The sequence below is a fragment of the Crassostrea angulata genome, chromosome 9 (genome assembly GCF_025612915.1).
Source record: "Crassostrea angulata isolate pt1a10 chromosome 9, ASM2561291v2, whole genome shotgun sequence".
NCBI lineage: Eukaryota > Metazoa > Mollusca > Bivalvia > Ostreida > Ostreidae > Magallana > Magallana angulata.
In genome coordinates this window covers 37,765,448-37,780,225 of record NC_069119.1, presented here as the reverse complement: position 1 = coordinate 37,780,225, position 14,778 = coordinate 37,765,448, and the positions used below count along the sequence as shown (strand labels likewise).

Genomic DNA, 14,778 nt, shown 5'->3' with positions numbered 1-14,778 from the left:
ATTTAACTAATACCGTATATTGATTATTGAGTATGAAAAATTCACTTAATTACTGTTAATGTACAAAAGTACGTTAGCTAAAAGAAACGTCTCTTGTGAGACTTTTAGTCTGACATCATCATGAATATTTCATGCAGTCCGTTATTTTTCTTGGGTTGCTGTAGGCTTCGACCAATCGATAAACAGGGCGTGTCGATTTCTGTCCTGTCAGTTTCTTGTCAATTTCAACTGCTGTAGATTTCAACCAATTTGTTTCTATAAAGCTATGAATTATCTAAGTTTTCGTAAGAACTAGAGGAAATAATACTTGGTAGATGTAAATATTACTGGGTATAGATGGACCAACTTTTTTAAATTTATTAAATGTGAAAAATAAACCATTAAGTGTCTACAGAATAAATTGTTCAGTTAACCAGTACTGCAACAGTATCTTTTCATCAATCTGATTTTATCAAACTTGGTAACTTTGTAGATTTATGTACTTCCAAATTTTGCTACCATTGGGGAACCCTCATCTTTCGTCCAATGGTCTGATATAATTATGAAGATCTTGAAAAAAATTAAACCCCATGCAGTCATTCATTAAAACGAATTGGATTTATTTTTTATTTCTATAACAAACTTTTTGTACCTATCAGATATACATATATTCAATACAAACTAAATATATATGAAACTGATTTATAAAGAAAAACAAATTTCCACAATATAAATAGAGAATAATACATACCCTTTTCCATATCACAGCCAGTAACAGCCCAAGACTCCAATATCAGCCACAGGGCCAAAGGCCCGAGGGATGATATTGGTCGAGGGCTGATACAGGCTTTGATATTGAAAAAGGGTATTTATAATTAAATTTATTACATACTTAGTAATAAAAAAATTAAAAAGGCATCAACTTAAACAAATTGATTTTAAATATTATTTGAAAGTAGTCTGTACATGTATTAAATAAAATATGAGATCTTGTTTTACCAAACATTTAGCTACTGAACCGGAATTTCCTAGTGTTGTATAAAATTAACTGCTCCAAAACTGAAGTGTTCTACTGCATTTAAAAATGTCGACGTAAGAAATGTTTCAGTTTCCTTCTGTAAACATGCACAAATGCCGAAACGGAAATAGGCAAGGGGTGAGATACGGATCCGTATCAGCTCTAGGGCTGATAACCTGTATCAGCCCCGGAGGCCGATATGAGTTTTGGGATGTCATCTTTATCACATATGCGAAAAAATTAAAAAAAAAAAAAATTAAACCCCCCTACCCTCCCCCCAATATTTTTCTTGATTAGTATATGAACAAAATAACTTCAGAAGAATTCATGATTTAATATATTCAAACTTCTCACCTTCACTGCTACTGTTGACAATTTCCTCGAATACACCTGGAGAGCCCAACTCATACCTACAGCAAGAAATACACTAGTCTACAGTAATACACCCGGAGAGCCCATCTCATACCTACAGCAAGAAATACACTAGTCCACAGTAATACACCTGGAGAGCCCATCTCATACCTACAGCAAAAAATACTGTAATCTGTATTGAATTCGGTGAAATATGAGCAGCAAGTTTCAGTCCATGCTGGAGATTTTTGGTCATTACCCAGGCTACTGTAACCATTTGTATGTTGAGAGCCTTTTCATAAAGGTTCTCATCACAGCAAAAGTACATTATTGTTCTCCAACTTGCACAGTATTGGTTTGTATGTCATACATATATTTGTTATATTCAGTAGTATATTCTCACTATGTAACTCTATATAGACAAATGGTCAATAATTGTAATATTAGCTCGTACGAAAAATATTGACCGGTCAATATTTTTTTAATATTGACCGGCTAGGAATAATATCTAGATAACATTCCCTCTATTTCAAAATAATCGCCTCTGATTTGTTAATTTGTAAACGGTGACGTAAATAAATCTTTGCGACTCCAAAACAAAGTGACGTCATAATAGGCAATAAGTCAAGGCAAGTAAACAACGGACGCGCAATGCTACGGTTCGCTATCATAACTTCTGTTGAGAGACCATGTAAGAGAGTCTGTAATAGACCTTAGTCTGTTTGTCTGTTAGTCTGTCTCTCTAGGCTTGAATACTGTTACACATAAATGATCAAAATAAGAATCATTACCAAGCGTGTAGTGCTCTCTTCCACACCGTCTCATTGTGGGGCAGAAATGCTGACTTGGCATTTTCTCGGTGAGTCAAACTACTTGATCCACCCCCGGAAATCACAACCTCTGGGTAGGAAGGAGGCTGTGGGAACAAAAAATCTTAAAATTGATTTCTAAACAGAACATCCAAAGGAAATGCAGTTGGATAAATATACTACCTGCATTCGGTAGATACATTCTGTGGAATCATTTTTGGGGGTCAATTTTTTGGGGTAGCCAAAATTTTCCTGGTTCATGGGGACATAATTTCATTGGTGTGTATTCTGGATAATTTTGATAAATATTGAACAAATGGTTGTGTATATGTTCGTGGGGATGTAAAAAGTTGAGGGCCCACGAGTTACCCACGAACATTGGACCCCATAAACAAGGGGCGCATTTGGTGATTTCAGATGTTATAACCTCTTGGTATCAGGAACCACTAGTTCAAACACTAACAGGGAAACAAGAATCACAGTAGCCTAACAAGACTGATAGGATAAGTCTCTGCTGGCCCTACTGACCAAGGACCAGTCCATGTGGTACCTTTTTATATGCTTCAGAACAAGGAAACTTAGTATAAAATTAAAGAACCTGTTTAGAATTATTTGAAATGTTCCTTTTTACACAGTTTAGACTTTAGAACTACTTGACAAGTTGACTGTATACCTTTTTGTATGGTTTAGAACTACTTGACAAGGTGACTGTGTACCTTTTTGTATGGTTTAGAACCACTTGACAAGTTGACTGTGTACCTTTTTGTATGGTTTAGAACCACTTGACAAGTTGACTGTGTACCTTTTTGTATGGTTTAGAACTACTTGACAAGGTGACTGTGTACCTTTTTGTATGGTTTAGAACTACTTGACAAGTTGACTGTGTACCTTTTTGTATGGTTTAGAACTACTTGGCAAGTTGATTGTGTACCTTTTTGTATGGTTTAGAACTACTTGATAAGTTGACAGTGTACCTTTTTGTATGGTTTAGAACTACTTGACAAGGTGACTGTGTACCTTTTTGTATGGTTTAGAACTACTTGACAAGTTGACTGTGTACCTTTTTGTATGGTTTAGAACTACTTGACAAGTTGACAGTGTACCTTTTTGTATGGTTTAGAACTACTTGGCAAGTTGACTGTGTACCTTTTTGTATGGTTTAGAACTACTTGGCAAGTTGACTGTGTACCTTTTTGTATGGTTTAGAACTATTTGACAAGTTGACTGTGTACCTTTTTGTATGGTTTAGAACTTCTTGACAAGTTGACTGTGTACCTTTTTGTATGGTTTAGACATACTTGACAAGTTGACTGTGTACCTTTTTGTATGGTTTAGAACTACTTGACGAGTTGACTATGTACCTTTTTGTATGGTTTAGACATACTTGAAAAGTTGACTGTGTACCTTTTTGTATGGTTTAGAACTACTTGGCAAGTTGACTGTGTACCTTTTTGTATGGTTTAGAACTACTTGACAAGTTGACAGTGTACCTTTTTGTATGGTTTAGACATACTTGACAAGTTGACTGTGTACCTTTTTGTATGGTTTAGAACTATTTGACAAGTTGACTGTGTACCTTTCTGTATGGTTTAGAACTATTTGACAAGTTGACTGTGTACCTTTTTGTATGGTTTAGAACTATTTGACAAGTTGACTGTGTACCTTTTTGTATGGTTTAGAACTTCTTGACAAGTTGACTGTATACCTTTTTGTATGGTTTAGACATACTTGACAAGTTGACTGTGTACCTTTTTGTATGGTTTAGAACTACTTGACGAGTTGACTATGTACCTTTTTGTATGGTTTAGACATACTTGACAAGTTGACTGTGTACCTTTTTGTATGGTTTAGAACTACTTGGCAAGTTGACTGTGTACCTTTTTGTATGGTTTAGAACTACTTGACAAGTTGACAGTGTACCTTTTTGTATGGTTTAGACATACTTGACAAGTTGACTGTGTACCTTTTTGTATGGTTTAGAACTACTTGACAAGTTGACTATGTACCTTTTTGTATGGTTTAAACATACTTGACAAGTTGACTGTGTACCTTTTTGTATGGTTTAGAACTACTTGACAAGTTGACTATGTACCTTTTTGTATGGTTTAGTACTATTTGACAAGTTGACTGTGTACCTTTTTGTATGGTTTAGAACTATTTGCAAGTTGACCAGACCCCAATTTTGTTCACAACCCATGGCAAAATGAACTGCCTATTTTAGCAGTAGTTAGACAGTACTTAAGCAGTTTTCAAATTATTTGGCAGTTTTCAAGCAGTTCCAAGCAGTAACGGTTTTAGTGACATGTCAAAACTGTCTAGGTAAAAGTATAAGCAGTTATTCTTAGCAGTTTTCTTAGCAGTATAAGCAGTATAAGCAGTAGGTCAATACACACATCATTCATTTCCAACCAGGTACAAATTTGGGTCATTGGCCGCTGCCAGATAAAGCTGACCATTCAGAATCAAGGTCAGGGATAACAGTAAGTTTTATTGAAAATTTTGAATGCATCAGGGGCAGCTGCAGTTAAGAGTGCATGTGATATTTACAACACAAAATGTTCTGTATGGGCAAACTCAAATAAATTTATGGATTTTAATATGTTCTAAGGATATTACATATATTTCTCTTAAGGTAAATAAAATATTTCAAATAAATTTTCATTGAACAGTTTTTAATAATGGTCTGGTTATATCACTTAATTTACCGGTATATAAGATCAGATATTGCTGAGTGTATGCATGGGAATTGACCCTTAGGGAAGGCTGAGACTACAATGGTCAATCAAAGGTCTAACATGAAAACATTTTAACTAACAACTTCTCAAGAACAACTTGGGGAGAAGCTTAAAAGGTCATGATTGTAATTTGAAGTCTTACAATAATATATATTTATATTTATTATGCTAAAAGGTAGCTAAATGCAGTAGCCACATTCAGTGCAGCTTCAAGTTGGCTTATATGGTACAATATTGTAAATGTATGTCTTTATGTAATAATTTATACCTGAAAATGTTAAAACTTATTCATATAACCCCTAGATGATATCAGCAGTTCCTAGCATTTTTCATCTGGATTATATTTCATGCATATTATTTATGAAAACCATATAAGGAAATGAGCAAGCAGTTTCTGTTAGTTTCAAACAGTTTCTACCAGTTTACATCAACTCATTTAAATTAGGCCAAAATAACTGCCTTAAAACCGCTAGATAACTGGAAGGCTTAAAATTACTGCCTGGAACTGCTCATATTCATTATGAGACATATAGGGGAATCCAACTGCCAAGAAAAGTATGGAGGGCTAAGGAACTGCTAAAAACTGCTTAGATAACAAATCTGGTACTGCTAAGGAACTGCTTAAAAACTGCCTTCCACTTTGATATGGGAAATGGTTATAGTTCCTTCCGTGGGGGCATGGGGAAAGATGGAGAAGATGCTGTTCTCTAACATACTCTGCTTGCCTGGAGTTTTCTGTATTAATGCAGAAGAACAAACTGTTGATTACTTTGCAATAGACATAATATTCAAAAACAGCTTGGAACCTAACGTTATCTTCCAATGGGCTATGATAGGCTGTTTTTGGTTAGACAGAAAGTTCTATTTGATAACTTACAATTTCTGAAAATAACATTTATTGATATTGTACTTGTCACAACACTAAATTAATTAGTAATTATCATCAGCGACGATACAGTCCCTTTAACTGTTTCTAAAACTGGTCATCAAACAATTGAGGAAATTTGAACGGAACAAAATTGGCCTCCATTCAGTGACAGTTCGTAGTAAGAACACGTCAAGTCATCTTTACCTGTTAGTGTAGATATTACAACATATAAATCTAATGCGTAAAATGAATTACGTCTGTTATAATAGATCGTTTTCTTTTCGAAACGCGAACCTTTTCACCGTCGCCATGGTCTCAAGCCACGGGTTGGACACAAAACCCGTGGCTTGAAACGATGCGATATAGATGGGGATCGCAATTCCTAATAAGTAAAAGGTATGATTCCATTTAGTTCAGCAGAATCCAGTTTACCAGTATCTGCTTTCAGGGTGTAAAAATTTTTAGAGAAAACATGAGTCACATGACAATTGACAACCATGCTGATGCTGTATACAGAAATCAGTTGGGCTGGTTAAGTTTAGAGAAGGCGAGGCCTTTTATCCAATGACGTACGTTGCATCATTTTAGTCTGAGGCAAATCAAAATTTCAACAATCTTAGTGACTCTTATTTATTTGACTCATACATGCCATGTTATGGAAGAAAATTAGAACTGCATGAACAACAATTATAAGGCTTAGAATTTATAAGGAATGGCAAATATAAGGACTGCTGGTTTCACTTTCATAGTGTGTCATTGGAACTATCATTAGGTATCTGTTTTGGTTTTTATATTATATTTACAATAGGTCCTTCACTTTATCTTTGATCAGTTGTGTTCAGGCTCTAGATAAAGACACATTGCCTGTGTCTAGATTCAAAGTCTTCATTTCATAGTATATAACAGCATCTAAAAGTTTCATAAAGTAAGCTAAATTGATTAAAAAGGGATGCCTGATCTGAATGAAGGAAGAGTAGGGTTAAGGATTAAAAAAATTATAATGTTTCAATATTACATTTTTTTGCATTTTTTTCAGTGGCGTCAGAAGCAAATTGAAAAGGGGGGGGGGTAAACTTATCAAAAATCTTTACAAGCAAACACAAATAAATTTGGTTTTGGTTGTGTATAACTTTGCCAAAAGGGGGGGGGGGGGTAAGCCTCCCCTAGCATCCCCCCCTCTGATTCCGACGCCTACATGTATGCTTTAAGAATAAACCTTGAGGCTTCCCATTTTTTTTTATTTGCCTGTTTTCTTCAAAAATAAAAACGTTACACTTATAAGAAGTGATTTTTTTCCTTCAATACTGTAGAAAAAATGTTAAAAGTTTATTTGACATATTATGCAGTAGCTAGTACATGTATTTTTGAAAGAAATATTTTCAAATTATTTATTTTCAAAATGTTAAAGACTTATTTACTAGGTGTTTGAAACTGTTTTATAAAAAGTGTCAGGGTTATCAAAATAAGTGTTACGAAAATTGAATATTTTAATGAATACTAGTTATTTATAGTGGTTAAAACTATTCTTTATTTTCTTTTCATTCTCAGATGACTTCAGAAAAAATCCTGTTTGTGTTTGACTTTGATCACACGGTGATTGATGATAATAGTAACTTGTATTGTATACGACTGGCTCCCGGCGGGAAGATTCCCCAGGAGATCGAGGAAACCTGTTTCCGATGCGAATTCGGAGTTTATTGATTATATTTTAACTGAAACTGGTCTTAGAAATGCTTTTTACCGAGTGTATACAAATCCTGCCAAATATGACGCAGAGGGAAGATTGACTAAAGAGTATTACCACACCCAGGACTGGTGTGATCTAAGTATTGTTAACCTGTGTAAGGGTCAAATAGTGGTGGATCATAAAGAAAAACGGGAGCGGGAAGGGTCGCAGTTCAAGTGTGTCGTACTGGTCGGGGACGGAAATAACGAGTTTTGTCCTGCGCTCCGACTGTCGGAAAAAGATGTTGTTTGTCCGAGAATTAACTACAGGCTCTTGAAGAAGATCCAAAAGTTAAAGTCTGAATCAGAGGAAGGAAATGATGGACTGAAAATACAAGCTCAGGTCGTAAACTGGACTTCCGGATTGGAAATTCGAGAGTTTTTTAAAACGCTGAATTGAAAGAAACTAATGATTGATGGTTTTGGTGGTTATGGTGCAAGTAATCTTATGTGATTCAATGTTTTACTTTATTGTAGATACAATGTTATTTCAACAAATTAAAAAAAAAATATGTACTGGTATATAATTGTTGTTATTAACATAAATCTCAAAAGTAAAAATGGAAATAAAAAATAGGGTTCTCGGCAATATTATTCATTTGTCTGTCCATGAAAATCATTTACAAAGTATAATTACAAGTATGTACATGTCCTGGCTCAAAGGAGTGTTGTATTGTTGAGTCTTTCAGCTTCAACAGGGCTTTGTTATCTTTATTAAAGAATGTACATATTGGTTATAACTCTCTCTCTCTCTCTTTCTTTCTTTCTCTCTCTCTCTCTCTCTCTCTCTCTCTCTCTGATTAATCATGTCGGTCAAAATGTTATAAACTTAAAAGTACAATTTGACATACAATTCTATATGTCCAGAGAATTACATAAAGGTGCATACTAGTGGCTACAAAGTGCATATTCCAATATATACTTTGTAAGGGATGGAGGTGAGGTGGGGATAAGTTTCTTTGCCATGGAAAGGGGTCCAAGATCTGCTTTTATTAACATTACTACATGCATGTGAATAAGATTCACATTAAGGATCACAGATCAAGTTTCATAACTTGATGTGGATTGACATTTCACGATAACCCTGGTCATCCATATAATTAAGTCACATTGAATATCAATGATTTAAGCTTTCTAAAGTTCTATGGAATAATTCTTTGAATGACATAATCACTGAATTTAGTTTCGTCCTTATAAACTTCAACTTCAGACATAGTTTTTGAAAGGCATGGAGCCCTTTATTTGCATACAAATTTCCAGTGTTGATGCGCCATATCCAAAAAACTTTTTCCAAATGAGCACAGGCTTATTTGCGTTTATAAATGTAATATGATAATTTCTTGTACTGTGATAATACATATAGAATAGGAAATATTCTGAAGGTACCTCACTACACCTAGACTTTTACTTTTTTAAGACACTCCGTCACAAGTTGGAGATTTAAATGTTTTGTTAATCTGTTTATATCGTTCGATTGGGTTGTATATCGTTAGTGGTGAAAGTAATATATTGGGCCTCTGGACCGCAGATCATGAGTTCGAATCAGCCTGGAGCTTTTGTTCTTGTTTACTGAATAAAATTTTCGAATTTTTCATCCAAGATTGCACATTTTTGCCTATTTGACTTAAATACTTCTTATACATTATGATATCCATCATAATCAAGTAATTTTCTGCTGATTTGAGAAAATATTTCAAGGTGTATTTAGCCACCTTAATATAACACTGTATCTAAAGATGACATGGTACATGGTATCAAATTAATTTATTTTTCTACTTTTTTGTAGTGTGCCACCTTAATATGATATATTTTTAATGGTAGGTGCCTGTAAGATGATCGATAATTTTGCTTGCCGGGGATCAGGATGGGGGGGGGGATACCAATGCTTAATTTTAGTAACTTTGCAAAGTGAAATTTACAGTGTCATTCTATATTCTAGGGGTTTGGACAATCTTTCCCCCTACTTTGTATTATGTCAAATACTGGTGTATTAATCAATTTAACCAATTGTGCATCACCACTGCTTCCACTACAGCAGAAAAAAAATAGTTAACAGTCATTTGGCTGTAGGGCAGAGCTCCATCTTGTGTGTAGGGGGGGGGGGGGGGTTGTATCGATCGTACTATTGTTGTATCAATCGTTCTGTTGTTGTATCGGTCGTACTGTTGTACATGTATATCATGGATATACTTTCGATTACGTTTGTATTATACATTTGCAATCCCTTGACTGTCTTCTCTGAAATATATAAATTACCTTTAGAACACTGGAATTCCCATAAAAAAAAACTAAATTGAGAAATTAATGTTTCTAAGGTTCGTTGAGAAGAGGGGGGGGGGGGGGGGGGCAGGGCTTATCACAAGATCTGGACTTCCTAAAACACTTTCTACTGCAACTTAAATATGAGGACAGGAAATGCTGACTTTTCCAGGAACCACTTCTAGATTAAAATTGTATCGCAACAGACAACATTACTTTTAAAAATGGGAATTCTTTGTTCAATTTTTTTTTCACAAAATGTAAGTAACTTTAAATCAAATTGGCTTGCATAATACTTTTTAGATAGTATTGTATATCTATAAGAATGATCATTATGAAAAAATATAAATGTCTCATATCAACAAAACTTTCATTATATCTCCTAACCTCGAACAGCAGCACGTTTGTCTTATTTTTCAAACCTCTTAGAACCCCACCCCCACTACCACCACCCAACCGTAAATTACGAGTTAAAAGTCGGCCATTTTTGGCATAGCACCACGGGTGAAACCATTAGAGAGCATTATGCGACGTAGACAAAACATTTTGTTTGACGAACTGTAGGTTTAGCTCGTTCTTTTTACCGCGCACACTGGTTCTTAGAGCCCGCTTCGCTCGCCGGCGCTGCGCGTGCTCGCTATTATTGATAATATGTTTTACGGTTCGCTGTGCGCCGGCGAGCTGTGCTCGCTATAAACAGATGTGAGGGGGTCCAGCACATGTCAGTGTAACGGTGTGTGCGGTGGTGGTGACCTCACAACATATGGCCATCGGGATGGACTGTGAGGGGGCCAGCACACACCAGAGTCAGTGTGAGGGTGTGACCAGTAGTGGGGAACTCACAATAGATGGCAATCAGGAGAGGGACTGTGAGGGGACCAGCACACACCAGAGTCAGTGTAAGGGTGTGACCAGTAGTGGTGGCCATCAGGAGAGAGACATTGGATATCGAGATAATGGTAGAGAAACAGGTAAAACACTAGTGTATATATGAGTATATATAAATAGAGTAGGACTGAAACTGGGGAAATCAGATGTGGACAATATGTTGTGGTCAAACAACCACTGAGTGATCATGGATATTACATTGTACAATACAGACAATACAACCTTGATTCCTTCTGATGTCATTAAGATAGAGAGAAGTCCAGTTAGCACTTATCAAAATGACAGTTTCCATGTGTCTGTCATTACGTTCAGACAGATAACAATATTATATTTGGTTCATGTAGTAAGGTAAGCGTGTTTTAATTAAGGACCACAGTTAGTTGAGCATTTTAATTTCCAGATTTGGTTTCGATTTTTTTTCTCATCTGCCTCCTCATTGGTAGACAAGATGATGGAACACCATAGGAACACCATACTAAATGGATAAGTGTGTCATGTTGTAAATTTTGAATTTACCGGGTGGCAGTAAATTATGGTGTTCCGATGGGGCCACTTCGACCTTCGCACTTTCGCCTTTAGATCGAGGTGCAAGAGTGCGAAGTTGCGAAGATGCGACGGCGAAGGAGCGAAAATGCGAAGATGCGACGGCGAAGCGCGAAGATGAAAGTGAGAAGTTGCGAAGGCTGCGCATCTTTGCGCTTTCGCCTTTTTATAATTATGGAGCTCTCTATCGTTTAATTAAAGACAATTTTAGCTGTATGAAAGGACATCTGAGGCAGACAATGAACTTTTAAGAATTTATTTTTAACAGACTGCGCAGATCCATACCTTTTTCTAGGGAGGGTGGGGGTCGTCGATGGATAATTATATTTGTAGGGGGTGAGGGGGGGGGGTCCGAGACATATTTTGGAGATTTAATTATATATAATATAATATCCAGACCCTCTCTCCCCCTTTACTGCATGTCTGAAGTTATTAATATTGAATTTTTCGGGGGGTGGGGGGGTGGAGTGTCGCATAATGAGATAAGAATATTACTGTGTTTGATCCACGGTAAACAGACAGCTTGTAAGTGAGAGGAGTCTGGAAGTGCATATGTATACATTATGGCGGACATTACATTTTGAGTGGAGTATATAATGATTAGGCATAGCCAGCACTGGTAAACATATATGTCACATATACACAAAACATTCATAGAAAGCACAATGGCCTAGCGCATGCGTACCAATCATACCATGGATTAATCGGAAAACCTTGGCGAGTACCAGAGGGGCCAAGCCCGTTTTAACATTAATTTCAACGTAACCATGGTTACATTGAAATTAATGTTAAAAAGGGATTGGCCCCTGTGGCGAATATGGTGCTTGCATCAACTTCTACTTAATCGACCGAGACTTGCTGAATGCTATCAAAAAAGGCGAAGGCAAAAGTGCGAAGGTGCGAAGGTGCGAAGGTGCGAAGGCGAGAGTGCGAAGTTGCGAAGGCGAAGGAGTGATACCGGTAGTCGTATCGCTCCTTCGCATTTTTGCCATCGCATATTGCACTCTCGCTCCTTCGCCGTCGCACTCTCGCACCTTTGCTTTCGCACTCTCGCATCTTTAACATAAAGACGAAAATGCGAAGGTCGAAGTGGCCCCCATTGGAACACCACATGATTGTGATGTTGTAGATTTTGTATTTACTGCCACCCGATAAATTCAAAATTTACAACATGACAAGTGCTTCCATAAATAAAAAGCTTAAAGAATATGACAGTAATATCAACATCTCTAGTAAAAGTTTCACAGAAATTTTAAAAACAAAATCCGTATGAATGTATGACCATAAAATTGTCGAATAACATGTATTATTCATACTGTCAAGTTAAATACCGAAATCTGATTGGAGACGCAGTTGATAATCCGTTCTATTACCCTCAGCGTTAGCAACACACTTGGCAACGGGTAACACAACGAATTGTTACATGCGCGTATTTTTGGTAGGGTAACTTCGCGTCCGTTGACAATAGTTTTCTCAGGGTGTCAATTTCAACAGTTACCCTCCCAAACAGGCACTATTTATATATTGCGATATTCACCGTCTCCCAATAGAGGTTGGTCGGTGGAACAGTTTACACTGGCACAAACGAGTTTGTAATTTATTTACTGTAAAATTGATCACATTGAAAACGGGTTCCAATACCTTTTAGAATGTAACATATTACCTTCGATTCGAAAATCTTAGCACGAAAAGACAATGTTCAATTATGTACCCTATAGTTCTTTAATTTGTTAAACTTTGAAAAATCGATATATTCATAAGTTTTTGAGATTGTCTGTTCCTCACGGACATAATGTTCTAGCTTTGTTTACTATTACGGTTTCACCGTTTGTATACAGGTATATGTAAATATGTATATATGACTTGTACCCATTACTATTTAATAGGATTGGGAGAGTAAATGAAATCAAAGATAGCAAGTTTAATTGTTGGAAGAGCCTGGTCCCGCCTCAAGTCCAAGTTTTAAATGTATGTATTTTCTTAAAGGATTTGATCTGAGAACCGAGTGTTTGGTTTGTTAAAATGTTTGTATTGTTGATCAGATAGCTGCCACCATAAATGAGCGTTTTAAAATAAAAATTCTACCTCAACATGGTGAAATATAATCCTAAATTCAACAACTGTTTAATAAAACGCATTCTTTTTCAAGAAATCTGCATTACGTCGTAGAACGATGAACGAAGACACGACAAAGTAGGAGGATGTTCTTGTAGAAACCAGGCGAGTGTAGCGGGCACCAGGGCCCTCACCCAGAGCGACTGTGACGTCTCCGTAGAGGGCCGTGGTGGGCCAAAGCATGGCGAGATTGAGAATCCTCGTCAGACCATTCCCTTTTTAAAGCAAAACTCTTTTAGATCTTAAACCACTGCATGGAATTCCGATAAACTTTGTAGGTGTTAAGAAAACACTGAAGATGTTCATATAACCACAAACATTCGACTTCGTTAATTTATAATTGATATAGTACATAATGAACAGTTTCTAAGCACAACTCCTCGTAAACCGCTGCACGGAATACCAGTAATTACTAATTCCATCAGTTTTTGCGTTTCTGTACATTTCAATTTTTAATTTTATTGTCGTTAAAAAAACAGTATAGACATGCATGATTTTTGAGGAGTTATTTTCCTTTTAAAATCAAATCACTGTGTTTATAAAATACATAATCCTGCTTTTTATACCTGATAAACCATCATGCTTAGTAATTGTTTTGATCTATTATTGTCTCCTTATTCTTTGTAAACTGCACAGAGTCTGATTAATAAAAAGATATAGCTATATGGATAGTTTAATGTATTTTATTCACTTTTATATACATCAAATGTGAATCATACATGAGATAACTTGGGAAAAAACACAACATGAAGCGTAAAAATGCAGTATCTGTGCAAACAAAAAACTGCACCAATGAAAAAGAAGCTGATTTGACTTTCAGTTCAGAAATGACGTTAAAATCAATAGTATTCTCATATTAAAAAATGTCATTAATAAACTGTTGTTGTACAGGGGGCATAGAAAAAATTTCTACTTGAGTTGGAACAACATTAAATTAACTTAATATTTCAATTTTAAATATTTAGGATAAATTTAAATTAATTAAGCAAGCTTTGCCCCAGATGGACTAGATTTTAGCAATGTGCCATTTATCTGACTAAATTGAGGTGGAATTCTGTATAAATGTACACCTATAAAAGCTAGTCATCCCTATATTTCATGTTAACTCAGTTCAATGATCAATATCATTTCAATCAGCTTAAAATATCAATTTTAAATTATTAAAACATTGATCAAACATTTATGCATGTACAATGAGTGTATGTATTTGAACTTCTCAAAAACTATTTTCAAATACTTCTAGTTGACACACATTAAGATAAAGGAAAAGAAATGTGCGTACAATATTGAATAATTGTATTAAGAAGACATAACATTTTGGAATCAAAATGTAAGTAAAACCACAATACATGTATAATTGATGAGAAATTTCATTAAAAACCAGTTCTCCGAGATATCATTTTCCCAAAACAACAGTTCATGTAAAGCTATAAAAAACATCTGTTACATCACTGAATAAGTCTGTGTAAAGCAGACTAGAGGATTAAA

General features: G+C 35.7%; 1 protein-coding gene, 1 long non-coding RNA gene and 1 pseudogene across 2 annotated transcripts; 1 reads left to right on the top strand and 2 right to left on the bottom strand.

The window, feature by feature from the left end:
• The window catches only part of LOC128163002 (uncharacterized), a 206,920-nt pseudogene that overhangs the window by 90,855 nt on the left and 101,287 nt on the right, over window positions 1-14,778 (bottom strand).
• On the bottom strand, window positions 1,352-2,861 carry LOC128163016 (uncharacterized). The gene is made up of 4 exons (XR_008240751.1): window positions 2,831-2,861; window positions 2,140-2,264; window positions 1,500-1,519; window positions 1,352-1,387 (listed from the first exon to the last, which is right to left on the bottom strand). It is a non-coding gene; the product is annotated as an uncharacterized LOC128163016 (long non-coding RNA).
• On the top strand, window positions 7,309-7,885 carry LOC128163011 (probable phosphatase phospho2). The gene is given in 2 exon segments (XM_052826471.1): window positions 7,309-7,430; window positions 7,432-7,885. Coding segments are annotated over 2 exon segments (576 nt in total).